General features: G+C 38.9%; 2 protein-coding genes across 6 annotated transcripts in view; one reads left to right on the forward strand and one right to left on the reverse strand.

Annotated features, from left to right (window-relative positions):
• ARHGAP5 (Rho GTPase activating protein 5) overlaps positions 1-16,841 on the reverse strand; it is a 138,360-nt gene that overhangs the window by 95,245 nt on the left and 26,274 nt on the right. For 2 of the 5 annotated variants that reach the window (XM_047795189.1, XM_047795185.1), the window contains exon 1: positions 5,834-6,022. The exons of 1 other annotated variant lie outside the window; for it this stretch is intronic. The gene's annotated coding sequence lies outside the window, so the exon portion shown is untranslated. Of the gene's footprint in view, positions 1-5,833; positions 6,025-6,210; positions 6,289-16,841 lie in introns of those variants that run through there. 2 more of the 5 variants (XM_047795188.1, XM_047795190.1) reach the window with 2 other exon arrangements.
• On the forward strand, positions 5,732-6,673 carry LOC125136641 (translation initiation factor IF-2-like). Its single transcript, XM_047797476.1, has 2 exons — positions 5,732-6,143; positions 6,216-6,673. Exons 1-2 carry the CDS (start codon positions 5,732-5,734, stop codon positions 6,671-6,673), a joined length of 870 nt encoding a protein of 289 aa, XP_047653432.1.

Here is a 16,841-nt window from a genome sequence, read left to right on the forward strand (position 1 = left end):
TATTAAAAAGTCCAATTTCCCCCAAGACCTTTAGTCTGCTCATTAACAAAAATTATGGGTTTGTAAATGTTAAACCTGAAGGATACTTCCAGAAGGATCTCAGTAAGCAATACTCTGGGAGCTCTCCAAACCCACTCAGCAAAGATAATTCTCCTTTTACTCATTTTTCTCTTTTGATATTTCAAGTATTTATTGTATGAAAAAGTTTCACTGCAGAAAATATTTGAAAAGCAATGATATAAATTACTCCCAAACAAATTAATTGCCTATCCTATATTTAATCCACGCTTTCCTCTAACAATATGTTGTCTTTGAGGACCCAGTGTGAAAGTTATTCTAAACTCTTCCTAGTCCATTTCCTTATTCTGTGGTGAAAACAGAAGAAGCAAAGGTCACTTCATTTACCTTTGTAAACAACCCATTAACTATTTACTGTGCTTAGCTACTATTTGCTCAGCTTTATGTCAGAGGTGTTGAAGGTACAAAGGTAGTACAGGGAAGTCCACTAAGCCAGGCTATGAATATGTTCCCTTTTAGGGTTTGAGTCCTTTCTCCTCACTTTGGAGAACTGAAAAGTGGAGGAAAGGGCATAATTTGACACTGATTATAGTAATGCTACACAAGAGATGAAATATTATTTTCATTATACAAACTACATTAGGTAAAGTTTAACAATTTTCTTAATTATGGGAACATTAAGAGATCAAATAAGAGTCTCAGGAAGGGGTATAGACTAAAAAGGAGGTATGGATTTTTTTTTTTTAAAGGCTGAAAAGCACTTTCCCCACTATGTTAAAGAAGCTTTATATATAATACCATAGCTAAGAAGACAAAGGCAATGTGCTCTACTATGGAACTGATAAATGCAACAGGAATTCAAAGAAATGAAAGATCAGTACAAGTTGGAATAGGTCAGGGCTTGGAACACTTTTTCTGTAAAAGGTCAGACAGTAAATATTACAGCCATAAACAATACCTACATAAATGATCATGGTTATTTATGAACAATGAAATTTGAATTTCATAAAATTTTCACCTATTACAAAATATTATTTTAATTGTTTCCTCAGTCATTTCAAAATGTAACAAGACATTTTAACCCCAAAACAGGGAGCAGACTGGATTTGGCCTAGAGGCTATAATCTGCAGACCCCTGCCAGAGATCAAAGGACTTGGGTAAACTGAAAAATAGATCAAATTTGGATAAAAAGCAGCCCTTCCTGGTGTGTGATTAGGGTGAAGTGGTTGAGCACAGTTAACATGTTAGAAAGTAGAGACTTATAGGAATTAGACCTTGCAATGAGCAATAAGAGGTCATTATAGATTAGGAGAGGAATACAAAATGGGATTTGGTGGGACACAATGCCCAAGAGATGGACAAATCCTAGAGGTCTGAAAGAACCTGAACTAGCACAGAACGGAAAAGAGCAGTCCAAGACAAAGAACATGGTGGCTGGCTGCTAGTCAATGTTTCCTAGAGAAAAACTAATCGGTCTCAGCAACAGATGGTGCTATCACTTGAGTTTCAGGTGACAGTATTATCAAGACAAACGAAAATACAGAAATGAAATGAGGCAAAGTCAAGATTAGTAACATCAATTTCAAGATAATAAACTTTAGAAAATTAAAGAGACCATTTGATTTAATACTCTTTGTAACAAGCATCCAAAGAGTTAAAAACTTAATTATAGAAAAGAGTAGAAATCTGGATCTTTGAGTTCCCCAGATTATAGGACTGTTAATTTCAACCTTCTCTAAATAGTCAGCCAAAATAAAAATAAAAAAGTAAAGAAAAAGAGATATTATTTTAAAGGCAAGCATAGAAAAAAACATAAAATATGGGATCACCATCAACAGGAAGAAAATGAACCAACTACATACCCTATCAGAAGCCAAAGAATGAGTTTTTCCAAGGCTGACAGCACCAAATACAGTAATGAGGATAGTCATGCAAACGTAATTTTTCCCACTACTCTTCCTGTTAACTTTGTGTTAATACCGCCTCCCAAATCCTTCAATTTGGCTCATATGTGCGAACTGACGCTGCTGTATTTTCACCTTACATTTTCCCCTGACTTGTCAGTTTACCCACCCTTCCCAGTGCTTCTGGTCCAAACCGTCATTAACTATTTTTTTCTCACTTTATTCCAATTCTATGCAACTTCCAAATGATATCTCCTGTAATAAATTTCTTTACCTCAGTTTTTTAATCAATATGTACTGCCTTATTTGTGACTCTTCCACTCTGTCTTTAACTGGCATTTAACTATTCCTCAACTGTCAAGCTCACACCTCTCAAAAGCTGTAAGGTCTTTTAAGAGAGCAATGTTTTATATTCCCTTGATCACTCACAGTGCCTACCTGCTCAATAAAATACTGGTCATAGATTTAAAAAAAAAATTTTTTTGACTAAATCTATATGAAGCTAGAAAAATGGAAATTCATTTTTCCATCAACTCTTCATGATGAAAAGCTTCAGAATCTAACCCAATGGCACATATTAATCCTATTTTAAATCTACGAAGTTATGCATAAAGTTTTCCAAAGTAACAGTTCTAAGATGCAAAACACACAAACATAATCAAACATTAACAACCTATTTTACATGACTGCAAATGTAAGGTACTGTGGACAGTCAACCTCCAAAATACAGTGGAAAAAAAGAAAAAAAAAATTTGTCTCTCTTACATTTCTCCTATTTGCAGTCAAAATATCTAAATTCAAATGCTTCTTTTGTAAAGGTTCCCCAAAGAGGCCCTGACAGAAACAGTGGTTCTCTTTTCCGCATCTCTTAGTGCTTGTAACTATTAACTCCTGGATAGTTACTACCGCTTCAACTACAGCTTAAGTTACATCATCTCTAACTCATCTTGGTATCTATCCCCAAGTGCTAAACAAAGGTAATCTGAATTAATGAGTAACAAACTGGAGGTTTTCAAAAATTTTTTTAATGCAGATGATTTCCTTTTTCAAAGGAATTCCTATATTTAAGCATAATACATTTAATAGACAAAAATAAAAGCTGCCTAGTTAGGTATCAGGAAGTCTCAAGACATTTAGCAAAAATCAATAAGGAATCCAAAGAACAGAATCTGAAAAAAAAATTAAAGTTCATACTTAAAATTCCTAACACTGAACTACTTTTCTTAATTTCTAATAGTTTTTCCTAGTTTGATAAAACTGTCAACAACCTTCACTTAAAAAGAAACACGATTACTCGAGTCACCAAATTATGGGATCACTTTATAAAGTTTCTTCTCAGTTCTTTAAAAATCCAAATTCCCTTGGTGTACTTCAAATGTACTTTACAAACATCTTTTAGGAACATAAGCATTACTGAAATAGAACACTATATAACTCTTCTTAAGTCAACTATATTATCTGCATACTTTTTTGGTATGCAAAGAAAAAATCAGCCCAAATAAGTTTTTAAAATAATATCTATGGAAACTGAAGTTGTGACAATTAAAACATTCTGTAGCTACCAAGAAAATCTCTATTAGGCCAGTTAATATTTAAGAAGTGAATACTAAAGGCAACACTTAAGTCCTAATGATGAAAAACTAACTTTAGTACAGTCTTCTTGAGAAATAACTTTTTCTTCAATTTAAAAAAGTGAGTTACAAAACTATTATCCTAAGCTGTACCAAACTTCAATTCCAAAAAAGAATGCAAATACAAACTGTCTTTCTTAAAAAATCATAAATCTCAAGGTCAAAATAATTTTCTCAGAAAAAGTGTACAGATTTAAATCTGCCTTTCAAACAGAAAAAAAGAGGTTGCAAACATTTAGATATTTCAATACATTTAGGATAAATACCATGTGACAGAATTAAGATATTAATTTTGGAATACAACATCTAAACTTCTAAAGTGATTTAAATGGGGGAGGGAGGCTAAAAAACTGATAAAGATATCAGAATTCTGTGCCAGTTCTTTCTTGTGTCAAAATGTAACACACTCCATTTCCCAATACTCTTATTAATGTACAAAGAATGGTAAAACAAGACATGTCGTGGTGGGCCTAAAAAAAAAAAAAAAAAGGTAGCTTACACAGGACAATCAATTGGTTTATCTAGTCATCTGTATCACTCTGATTTTTTTCAAGTCAACCAGATGAGTAGTGCTATTTCTTGAAAGTTAAGTGCATAGGTATACCTAGCTTTTCAATCACGTATGTCTAGTCATAGACCTATGCAAGTTTTTGGTGATCTGCATTTACCACTCTCCTCCAGACCCACTACAGATACAAGAAATGTGGGTCAATTACAAAGAATAGAAAAAAGAGCCAAAAATGAGAGAGAAATTTAAAATGGAAGCAAAAAACCTTAATCTGGCAACTGTCTAGGAAGTTACCTCTATAGTTAGTATGCCTACCTAAAAATACTAAGTAAGAATACAGTTTTATGACATTAAAGTCAAATAAACTGGAATTGACAACAAAACATTTCCGAACACATATTGTTAATCTTACTTATTAACCAATAATTAAATCTAGTTCAAATTTTTGCTTCCAAGACCCATCTTAAGTGGATAGAGAAATATTCCCTGAAATGAATGAAAACCCCAACGGAAATAAACACTCCCTAATAAACTGTTCAAATTGAGTACTGGTTTGGGATTTAAGTGGAGCCAGAAAACCCCGCCCCCGCAACACCTGTAGAAGGCAGCATAAGCAAAGATCAGTAAATACAGCGAAGTATTTCACTATTTTATACCTGAACTTTTAAAAAATGATGTTTCCTACCCACCACAAAGACAAAAGCAAACTATAGCTGGAAATTTTAAAACGCGTGTACACAACCATCTGCATGCCTATTTTGGTCTAGATTTAGAACATTTAAATTTCCACTTACTAAGCATGGGCCAAAACTGGATTTCTATCATATGGTAAAAGCATAAGTATCCCCTCTACAACTTTCTCGGAATTTTACTAAACGTCCTGATAGTTTGCCTAGATTTCCGAGCACCTTTCAGTCTCAGTTACACCCGGAGTCTCCACCTCACTTGCATTTCTAATAACGCGGTAGAGGGAGGGTGTGAGGGAGTGAGTGTATTTCTGTGTGGATAAGTGCGCGCGCGCTCCCGCGCAGCTCCCCACCCCCACCCCGATACTTTTCTTTAGTGGCAACAGAGGGAGAGTCTAGAGGTTATTCTAGAGAAAACTCAGTATCAAAGCCTCAACCGAGTCGCAGCCAACGTTTAGGACCGTGTTTTGATTGTGCAGTGCAACTTCTCCTATCCTACCCGGAGCTTTACAGCAGATGGGAAATTGGTGAACAGAACCCAGGGAGGAGCGGGGGGAGCTCCGGGGAAAAGTGAAAGGGCCGATCCCACCCCTCCGCCCCTCCCTGAAAGGCGCTCAAGTTTGCAACGAAGACTGCCTCGGAGAATACGCGCCCACCCCCTCTCCCCCGTCCAGGTGGAACTCGTTAACGGCAGCCACCCGGCCAGCAGACACCGCCACCTTCCTCCCCACGCCTCCTCCGAGACTAGGACAAGTGAAGGCAGCGGGCGAAAGAGGACGCCCCGCTGGGCCGGCGGGATCCCCGGCCGCCACCAGGCCTCCGCCGACCCCTGCCCCGTCACCTGAGGAGAAAGCACCCCCTCCCCCGGCCTCTCTGCCCTTCACGCCGCCCGTATCCTCCCCGCGGTTGCCGCTCCCCGCCCCGGCCTTCGAGGACCGAGCGCGGCGCCAGGCTCCCCTCCGCGGCTGCGGGGCCCCAGCCCCATGAACTGGTTACAGCCGGCAGCAGCGACCGAGCGGGGCAGCAGGCGGCGGGAAGGGGACGAGCGGGCAGGCCCGGAGGAGCCGGGAGTCGCAAGGTCCTACCTAACACCGTCGGTCTCCTCCGTCTCCTCCTCAACGGCAGCGGCCCCGGCGGTGGCGGCGGCAGCGACATTCCTGGGGAGCGCTCCCGCCGCCGCCGCCTCCTCCTCCACTCTCTGCTCGCCTCTCTGCTCCGGCGCGCTCACCGAGCGCCGCGTCCCTTCGGCCACCTCCCCCCGCCCTCCCCAACACACACGCCCCGAAACCTTAAAGCCCTACGGCTCCTGCAGCCGGGTAACCCACCCTCCCTCCCTCCCCGCCACCAGCGGTGGCCCCGTCCCTCCCCCTTCCCCGGCACCCGCCGCCGCGCCGGGTTCAGTAATGGCGGCCACTCGGGCTCCCTCGCGCTGACGGATCTCTCCCTCTCTCCCGAACTTTACCTCAGCATCTCTCCCGGCGCGCACCGCCGGACGCACGTGCGCGCGCGCAGCCACACTCCCGGCCGGGGGCGGAGCAGCAGCGCAGCCTCGACGGGGCGCGCGCGCGCACCCGCACAGCCCTCCCGACAAGCCCCTGCCCCCGCCGCCCTCACCTCGTGACGCCTCCCGCGCCGCGCTCCCGGCTGGGCCCCGCCCCTGCCCTCATCTCCCTGGAGCCTGGGAAGGCGCGAGCCCCGGAGCTGGAGGGAGGGAGCGAGCGCGCGGGGCCGCGTCCTCGCTCGCGTCCCGGTTCCCCCATTGGCTTCTGCCCCTCCCCCTTCTTCCTCCGCCTCTCCCACCCATTGGTTCCCTCTCCTACTCCATTCCTTCTCACCTTTTCCCTTTTACCCATTGGCGTATTTTTCCTCAGCTTTCCCCTTTCTCCGTATTCTGCTCCTCCTCCGTCCCATCCTCCACGCTTTAGAAGCTGCAGATCGTGCAGCCCTGAGCACCGTCGTCTCCGAACCTTCCCTGCTTTCTTTCTCCCTTTTCCTTCTGTTCCAGTTTCTGGCCATGACTGAGAGCTGACCACAATACTGCAAAGGAACCTGATATTGTGTTGGCCGTGGCAAAACATCGCATGGGTACTGAATGATTCTCTATAAGTCACCCTACGGTATCTGAGCATTAAAGAATTCAAGAGAGGAAAATATATGCCCCAGCTCCTTTTCAGGGACACACTTGCGTGTATTCACCTATGTGTGCAGCCAGTTTTCTGTCTGGGGATCTCTAGCCAGCTACAGACATCACCCGCCCGGGACCCGGTGACATACTCACCCAGAAGGCAAAACTCCATTGGAGCAAGAAGAATCCATTGCTCCGGCGACACCGCACAGGGACGCAGGCAGGCCCTCGATTTATTCCGTTCTTAAGAAGTTGAGCGAGATGCCAAGCGGATTTTAGGTTAGCCTAAAAGATGCCTCTTCACATCACTACCAGCCCTGACTTATTATCCTGCCTTAAATATATTCAGTATTTTTTGAGACTTGCAGAAATTTCACACGTTGGGGGCACACTGGGTTTTCGGTGTATGTTGGGGGCACACTGGGTTTTCGGTGTATGTCTCATCTGGGCACTGGCACTGAATGGTGGAGAAAGGACGGTGGAAAATGCCTTTTCTTTTACCACTGAAGAAACTGAAGTCTTGTGACTTTCCCAAGGTCATCAGAATCCGTCCTGCACAGAGGTCTTAAAATAGTTGCCAGCAGTTGAATGAATGAGCAAAAACATAAATCTGCCCCAGTTTGTTAAGCTCAAAAGAAAGAAGTAATTTTGGGTGAGAACTTATCTTTGGGGAAAGATTTATTTTCTGCATTGAAAACGTTTCATCATCAGTAAAGTTAACATATAAAAAAAAAGTCTTTTAAATTCAAATTATTCTTTATTTCTTATGTTACATAAGGTACTGAAGTTAGCCAAGGTTGCTTTTAGTGTTATAATGATGCGGCTGCTGCCAACCAGAAGTACGTTTACGGTCTGTCAGTAAAGAAAAACAAAAACTGCCTTTTGGTAAAAATCTGTTAGAAAATATTTGTCAGTAAATCTGTCACAATATTCTAGGAGAAGTTCTGTTCGTTTCTTCCATATCCCTACGCCTCTTTACTTGATATTTCTCTAAGGTAAACTTAGTAGACAAAAGTAGAGGAGATGTTTAATTTCTCTCTGTGTTTCTCCCTCCCTAATTTTAAAAAGGCTTGACTAAAATTTCTTATACGACCATTCTCTTTCATCTGAGTGGTACCAAACATTAAGTAAGGTACATGGGTACTTGTTTCTTTCAGTTATAAACCATAGGCAGGAAAGAAGAACACTAAATTAAACTTGCAATGAAAGAAAATAGAAGAGGAAAGGAGAAAAAGAGGAGAGGAGGAAATTACAGAGGAGTGGAACTATCAAAGTATGGTATTAATGCCTTATGTACCCACACTGCTTGGATAAGTTGGAAAATTCATGCATTTAAATGCATTTTTTGACCTTTGTACTAAAAGTCCTTAAAAGTACAAGAAGCCAATTCAAAGCCTTAATTTTGACATTAAAATGTTAAGTACTATAGGGTGTCCATTCTAAAGATACTTTAAAAATTATTTCCTAAATAATCAGAAATTTCATAACCGTGGCCATGTACCAATATAAACCAAAGTCAAATCAGGGCTTTTAAAGGTGTTACTTTCTTTATATATTACTGTTTTCTTTAAAACAGGACATGATAACTGAAGTATCAGAACATAAAACAGGAGGTTAAAAAAAAAAAAAGACTTGAAATATCATTTTCTCATAAGACACCAGAAAATATGGAAGCAGGGTAGGGGAAAGCCATGGTTTTTCAAACAATAATTTTTGTAGATGGCATTTTTACTTTTTAGTCCTCCTATATCATCCATCTTGATTTAAGGGATCTGGAACTTTAAGACTTTGTTCCTTATTAATGCTATTATATTTGTAAGCTGCTTACCAGTACATATTATTTAAATTTGTGCGTGTGTGTGTGTGTGTATATATATATATATATGCACGCACACGCATAAATAAAAGTCAATAAAGAGCAGAAAATAAAACCAACGCACACGCATAAATAAAAGTCAATAGGAGTTCCCGTCGTGGCGCAGTGGTTAACGAATCCGACTAGGAACCATGAGGTTGCGGGTTCGGTCCCTGCCCTTGCTCAGTGGGTTAACGATCCGGCATTGCCATGAGCTGTGGTGTAGGTTGCAGACGCGGCTCCGATCCCGCGTTGCTGTGGCTCTGGCATAGGCCGGTGGCTACAGCTCCGATTCAACCCCTAGCCTGGGAATCTCCATATGCTGCGGGAGCGGCCCAAGAAATAGCAACAACAACAACAACAACAAAAAAGACAAAAAAAAAAGTCAATAAAGAGCAGAAAATAAAACCAAAGATGCCCTGTTTTAAAACTGATCAGGATCCATGCCTTCAGAGAAATAGCCAACCCTTCCCACTCTAAGAAAAAACTTTGAGAAAACAAGTAATTTATTATTTACACACACACACACACACACACACACAGAAGAGAGATGGAGTAAATATTACCAAACCCTCTAAGATCAACTACTCTTCTTATCTAAAAAAAAATTTAAGCACTTATTTTGCTGTACTGGATAATTAAAATCACCCAAAGTTTTGTTCTTCATTTACTTTGAAAAAATTAGTGGAATAAGATTTCAGTCAGGCATTTCAGGTTTTTAAGTATTCTCCACAAATTTCTAGTTCTTTAACACATGCCAGTGAGGTATTAATATGCATGGTCTTTTTAGGATCAAGATCTTTGACAGCCATAAAAAAATGTTATCACAATTCCAGCATCTACTATCAGTGGTAACACTACTTATGATATTCAGATGTTTGATGTGATTTGGCTTCAAAGGAACTTACCCTACAGAAGCGGGTACACCCCCTGCTGGAAATCTCTGATCATAACTATTTTGGCTTACGTAGCCTGAACCAAAAACATGGGAAAAGTCAAATAAAGGGCCTTTCCATTCATGACAAAATTGACCCATACTTTTTGCCTGTCTAATATAAGACAGGCTTTTGGAGAACAAACTATCTCAGAACATCACTGTGATTAGAGACAAAATACACAAAGAAGTTGGAGAATAACAAAAGCAAATAACTAAAGAACCAAAGCACAGAAAGACTGCTTCTTGTCTAATTTCCTATAGAATTTCACAACTCATTTCCACCTCCTACCTAACCCCTGCCTCCTCCCTAGACTTTTCTCTTTCCTGCCTATCTCATACCATTAAAACTACTCTGAGGAGAGAAGGCGGGGTAAGATGGGGTGTTACTCCTGCTAGAAGGCAAATGCTGTTAACCAATAACCACAGTATAACCACAGTAGCCATTTGCTGAATTAAGGTGCTGAAAAGCTTTCTCCAAATTCGTTTTATGGCTACCAATGATATTTTCAGCTTGAAGAAAAGGCGCTAATTATGTCTTGGCGGTTACTGTAGAAAATATTTTGACAAGAATTAAGGTAATTGTGAGCATGGGACTGGAACAGTAGGAAAGTAATGCATTGACCTTACTGGCATTTTGTTCCACAGAGCCTTGATTTTCCAAAATTGTGTTTTCAGACTGAAATTTCAAAGATGGTATCAGAGTCTAGCTTCAAAATGTCAGGCTCGTGCTGCTCTGGTCCTCAGACATAACTGAAAGAGTGAAATCAGAACTCTATTTTTGAATAATTACTATTTTATCAAGATTATTTGGGATGCAGACTCCTTTTAAAGGAATAACAATTTATTCAGGTCCCACCAGCACAAATACTTTAATTAGACAAAAATCTTCAAGTTATTTCCTCTCACAAAAGGAGGTATTGTTGGGCCATCTGGACCCTCCATTGAGATTTTATGAAAGATCGCAGCTTGAATTTAATCAACCCCTATAAGGTTAACCCCATAAAGCTAAAAAAATAACTGCAAAGGTTGCTAACTGAATTCTCTATTTGACATTGTTACCACTGTCATTTGCAAATCATTACAATGGGAAACAAGAACTTGTATTGCTTGACTATTTAACCACAGAATACAATTTTTGTGAATATCCCTTACTCCCACTCTCTTTAGGCCAAGTTTAGACTGTGAGCCCCTCTAGGTAGGAATCACAAAGGAATATTTGGCTTTACACAATAACTAGAATATAATTAGTAGAAAGCTCAATAAATTTTTGATAGTAATAATATGAAACACTAGGTTTTATGGATTTCTGTGGATTTATTACTAACAGAAGGCTTTGGATTATATTTTGAAATACCAGCTGAGATAATCACTTTGGAAAATACAAGTCATTTAAAGAAATTGCTGCATTAGCCTGTGAAAGTTGAGTTAGATGTCCTTCCCCAAGTACAACCTACGTTTTTCTATATTACATCTCACTGGTAGGTAAATGTGAGTTACTAGCAACAATAACCACAGATCTGAAACATCAGGGGGACATTCTAAAGAACTGGTGCAGCTAACATTTTCTGAAATCAATAATGTGTCTAATCACATCAAAATTAAGACTTTGTCATTTTCCCCTATTGTTATAAACTGCAGAAGATGGCAAATGTTTGCTTTACCAATCCATGCTTCTGTATTTTCTTCAAAAAGCAGCTCTAATAACAATGTGGTTTTTCTGATGGATGCACAGCTTCCTTCATACACATCTATTACATAGTGAGGAATAACAACACTCATCTTTTCCTGAATAGGATTTCTATCTCTCTTCAGCACAGCACAGCATATACTTCATTTATTTTTAGCTTTGATTCTCTCAGGAACAGACATTAAATAACTCTTTTCCATTCTTTCCTCCAAAAGTATTTACATTAGGAATTCTGAGATTTTACAAACATAATAACAAAAGTAAAGTTGCAAAAATTGATTAAATTCATAAAAGCTCTATATGTCATATAAATAAAATTCTTTAAAAGTGAATTTAAATGGGAGTTCCCATTGTGGCCCAGTGGTAACAAACCCGACTAGTGTCCCTGAGGCTGCGGGTTCGATCCTTGGCCTCATTCAGTGGGTTAAGGATCCAGAGCTGTGGTGTAGGTCCCAGATGTGGCTCAGAACCTGTGTTTCTGTAGCTGTGGTATAGGCCAGCAGCTACACCTCTGATTAGACCTCTAGCCTGGGAACTTCCATATGCTGCTAGTATGGCCCTAAAAAGACAAAAAGAAAAAAAAATTAAATGGAGGCAAATATTTAAAATATTTTTAAAGTATAGATTTATTAAGGTTGAAAAATATTCATAATATTTTCTTTAAAAAAAATCAGGCTACAAAGCAATGAAGGATGTAAAATTCTATTCTTATAAAAAAAAAGTTTTGAAAACAAGATAACAATGTCATTGACCAACAAGTTATTAGGTATTTTAATCCAGCTGGTGATATTGTAGCTAGTGTTTATTCTTTTTGCTTTTATATAATTAAAAATTTTTTCTAATTTTTTTCAATGAACATATTATTCCTTGTGCAATAAAAATTTGGATTATACTGGTGTTGAAAAGTGAAAAAGAGGGAGAATGTATATAGCAGAATAAGGTAAACTGTCTTGACACAACTAAATGTTCTAGTACATATATCTTTTTCTCTCTTATTCTTCCCTTCTCTTCTCTTCACTCTTTTTCCCCTCTTACTTTTCCTTTAGCTGTTTCTTCTTTCTTCCTTTTTCTTTTTTGACTCTCCATCTTCTTTTCCTTCTCTCTTAATTATCTCTTGGGCCTTAAACAGGCCACCTTGGGCATTGTCTGTTTCTATCTACAGAAGCCTCTGATGTAATAGAATGAAATGATCTAGGCAAACATATTATTTCTACCATGGATCATATTGTTTTTGATGACTTTTTTAAAAAAAGTTCTCACAAACCAAATCAAGTCCAGCAAAGAACATACATTTTACTATATTTAATGACTTTTTTGGTTTGCTTTTGGCCTTGCCTGCTACATGTGGAAGATCCTGGGCCAGGGATGGAATCCTGAGCCTTAGCAATAACCTGAGCCACAGCAGTAATAATGCCAAGTCCTTAACTTGTAGGCAACCAGAGAACTCCTATGACTTATTTTAAATTATGTAAATTTGCCAATAGTAGTGCCTATATTGTTGATGGTCTCATGGCACAGATTCTATTTTTGAACTATTTTTCTATACTAAGACTGCTTAAAACTTTCAGGTATAGACAATATACAGTTTCCCTAATGCTGATAAAGTCAAGCTGATCTTTCCATGTGCTCTGGTATTTTCCTTTGGACCACAAGGTTTATGATAAAACATGTTCCATTTGGATAGATTCCCATGTGGATTTATTTGCTGACACTTAGGTTAACTTTGGCTTCTATCACCCCAAGGAACTGACGGTTGCTTTTCTAAGTCAGGCATTAATCTTATAGAACTCCTCCTCCACCATATCCTTAGTACAGTGCAATCAATTACTAGTTTAAAGAAAAGGTAAAGATGGTTTTACTATAGCGGAAAGGAATGCTTGGGTGCAAATTAGTCTGTGGTGAAATAAACCACCAAACTGGAGGTCAGGAGACTTGAATTTGCTATCTCAGGCTCTGTTTATTGTGTGACATTCAGAAGTCATTGAATCTCTGTGAAGTTTCCATTTCCTTAAAATGGTCCCTTTGCCATTTGAACATTATTGTGTTTGAAATTATTTTGCAGGGTTAGCCCATAGACCAGGTTTCACTTCTTCCTGGTTCACACTTAACACCCACTTATACCTACCATCACACCCAGGACAAAGGTGTTACTCTTAGCGTCTCTGTAGGTTTTGTCTGAGCCCATACCTCATCCCTCCCCACAAAAAGAACAAAAAACAAACAAAAAAACCCAAAAAACTTCATCCTGATGAGACTAAATAATAGCATTTCTCTAAAACTCATCTCTAAAATCTATTTCATTAGGTTTGGACCCCCGGATTACCCAGAACAAGCCAGCCTCATCCTCATTGTAAGGACAGCTTCTCTGTACCTTCTTTGACAAAAGGCTGCTTTGTAGTTTTGAAGCCCACAGTACTTTATACTCCCACAATTTATTCATCACTCTTTGCCCTACCTCCCAGCCAGCAGTGCAGTCTAGACCATCCAGCAGCCAATCTCAGTCCCACAATCCTTTTTAGTAATCTATTCAGGCTGCTCATGGTCTCACCCATGTCTTTCCTCCCTTGTGCCCATTTACAGTCAGTCCTGTTTGCACCTTGAGTCCCAGACATCCATTGATGTTCTTTCTAAGGATTTGCATATTCTTGACATTTCATATAAATGGAATCACATAATATATAGCCTCATACATCTGGCTTCTTTGACTTATAATACTTTTGAGTTCAGGCATCAGTAATTCCTTTTCATTGCTGAACAATATTCTTTTGTATGGATATATCACATTTTTGATCTATTCACCAGTTAGTTGGTATTTAGATTGTTGGCATTTTTTTGGTTATTATGGATAATGGTATTATGAACATACAAATGTGCATGGCTGTATGTTTCCATTTCTCTTCGGTAGATACCTATGGGTAAAATTGATGGGTTATATAGTAAATTTATGTTTAGTATTATAAGAAAATGCTGAATATTTTTCAAAGTGGTTGCACCATTTTACGTTTCCAGCAGCAATGTATGAGGGTCCTAGTTTCTATACAACATGGCCAATACTTGTTATCATATGTCTTTTTACTATAGCCACTCTAATGGATAAATGGTATCTTAATGTAGTTTGAATTGACATTTCCCTAATGACAAATGATGATGTTGGACATCTTTTTTTTCTTTGCTTTTTAGGGCTGCACCTATGGCATATGGAAGTTCCCGGGGTAGGGGCTGAATCAGAGCTGCAGCTGCTGGCCTACACCTCAGCCATAGCAGTGTGGGATCCAAGCCATGTTTGCGACCTACACCACAGCTCACGTCAACACCGGATCCCTGATCCACTGAGTGAGGCCAGGGATTGAATCCACATCCTCTTGGGACCCTAGTTGGATTCATTTCCACTGTGCAACAACAGGAACTCCCTTGAGCACCTTTTTATGTGGTTATTACCCATTGGTAACTCTTCTTTGATAAGATAGCTATTAAAATCTTATGCCTATTTTAAAACTAGGTTGTTAGCCTTATAATTGAGTTAGCCTCACTGGATCTAAAATTCCCAGATTGAATTTTCCCCAAAAAATCCCTGTGACTTAGTTTAATATTTCCCAACACTTTCCAAGAATCACTTCCTAGCAAAATGTTGTAAAAGATACAATATCATTGAGTAAAATGCTTTCTCTTGTAGGATATTCTTACAGCTAGTTTACTTGTTAATATTATAGTTGTTTAGACTTTCTTTCCTCTTTCTTTCTTGTTCAGACAAGATGGTTTCATGTCAGCTATCATGTTTGATTTTGTTGTAGAAAATATTCATTTATTCTATCAGAAGATCTGGATGAAGGACTATTAAACAGTGAGCAATATGCTCCTTGATCCATGACAACTGGGATCTCTCTCTCAATAACAGGAGCCTGGAGCAGGACTTTTGAGGCATTTCAATCAAAAATGAGTTACTATAGCTAACCTTCTTCTCCTTGGTGCCTAATTCATTTTAAGTTAGTAAGTGTTTTTGAAAGTGAGTTAAACTCTTTTAAGCTAAGGGAATACAATTTTAGAGCACTTCAAAGTGATCTTTTCATTTGATACCTCGAAATACTGCCATGCCTTTTTGGATTTTGCTGTGCAAGGTGACTTCTTGGCCTCAAAGAAATCATACGCCACAGTGATTTAAGGATTAGAAAGAGAAGAGTCTGGTTCAGTTTGGATTCACCTCTGATTTACTATGTGTACATCTGCAGCGTGGCCTGTGGGTTTGTGTGACTGTGGTAAGCATCCCAGGTGTCATCCTAACTCTAATAAAAGAGCTCTGGCTTTGACAGTGTTCTGTAAGTTCGCCTTGTGTTGGAACAGGCTGCTGACAATTCTTTCAAGTTACCTGAGGGTAAAACTCTTCACCGTCCCCATCACCTCATCACTTAAATTGCTGTAATTGGCTACCAATAGTCTACCATTCAGATAAGTATTTATATTGTTAGCTAAACCATCACAGTAATAGGTGTTTGCCAAGGTGTTTTCAGAAATAAGATGCTGCTATGTACATCTGCAGCTTAGAGGGAATGCTTGCACATCAGGTTCTACTAAGACACTGAGAATAAATACTCTGTAAGTTGCTAAAATGAAATGTTCTCATTTGAAAATTAAGTCCTCATACAGAGTAGACACACTTTAGGAATGCTGACACTTGGAACTCTCCTTAGACCTTCCTGTTCCTACTAGCTCCCTCCCTGCCCTATTACATTGGTCCAAATTTCATTTAGTATTTGTTTAGTTTAATTTTGTTGAGAACTCTTTTTACTTGAAAGTAATACATATTAAGTGTAAGCTGGTGATAAGGTAAATATTTCTAGTTTACTCTGGATTATTTTATATATGAAATATACTTGGAGTTTGATATTTCTTGTAAATTCAATATGATTCCAAATTTGTTCAAATATAAAAAGTATATGAATACTTAAATAGCCTGGAAGGAAATATATAAAAATATTAACAGGGGCTATCTCTGGGTAGCTTTCTAAAAAATATATTTATCATACATACTTTCTTACATATTCATCTGTTTATACTTTCTCATATATCCACAAACTTTATTGGACTTTAAAAAACATGATATTTTGTAATGCTGCACATACCAATCATATTTCCTTATTTACAACATTCCTTAAAATTACACTGTCTGGCAGAGAGAATATAGTCAATAAGAGTTTTGAAATTTAGGTAGACCACCTCTTTGGAATATTATTTTTGATATTTCCTCTCATTCAATAACTATCAATTTGTACCCACTATATTTCAAAAAGTGCTAAAAAGGGAATGTAAACATGAAAGGCATGGTTCCTGCCTGCAGTGAGCTAAGTCATGTCTCAGGATTGGATCTTAAATGAGAACTAGGCCCATAGATTATATCTTTTAGTGAAGAGCAAATAAGTCTTTCCATTTCTATTATTCTATAATAGCTTTATCATTTACACTGTCTCCTTCTAAACATGACAAGCATAGACAGA

This window comes from Phacochoerus africanus, chromosome 9 (assembly GCF_016906955.1).
Source record: "Phacochoerus africanus isolate WHEZ1 chromosome 9, ROS_Pafr_v1, whole genome shotgun sequence".
NCBI lineage: Eukaryota > Metazoa > Chordata > Mammalia > Artiodactyla > Suidae > Phacochoerus > Phacochoerus africanus.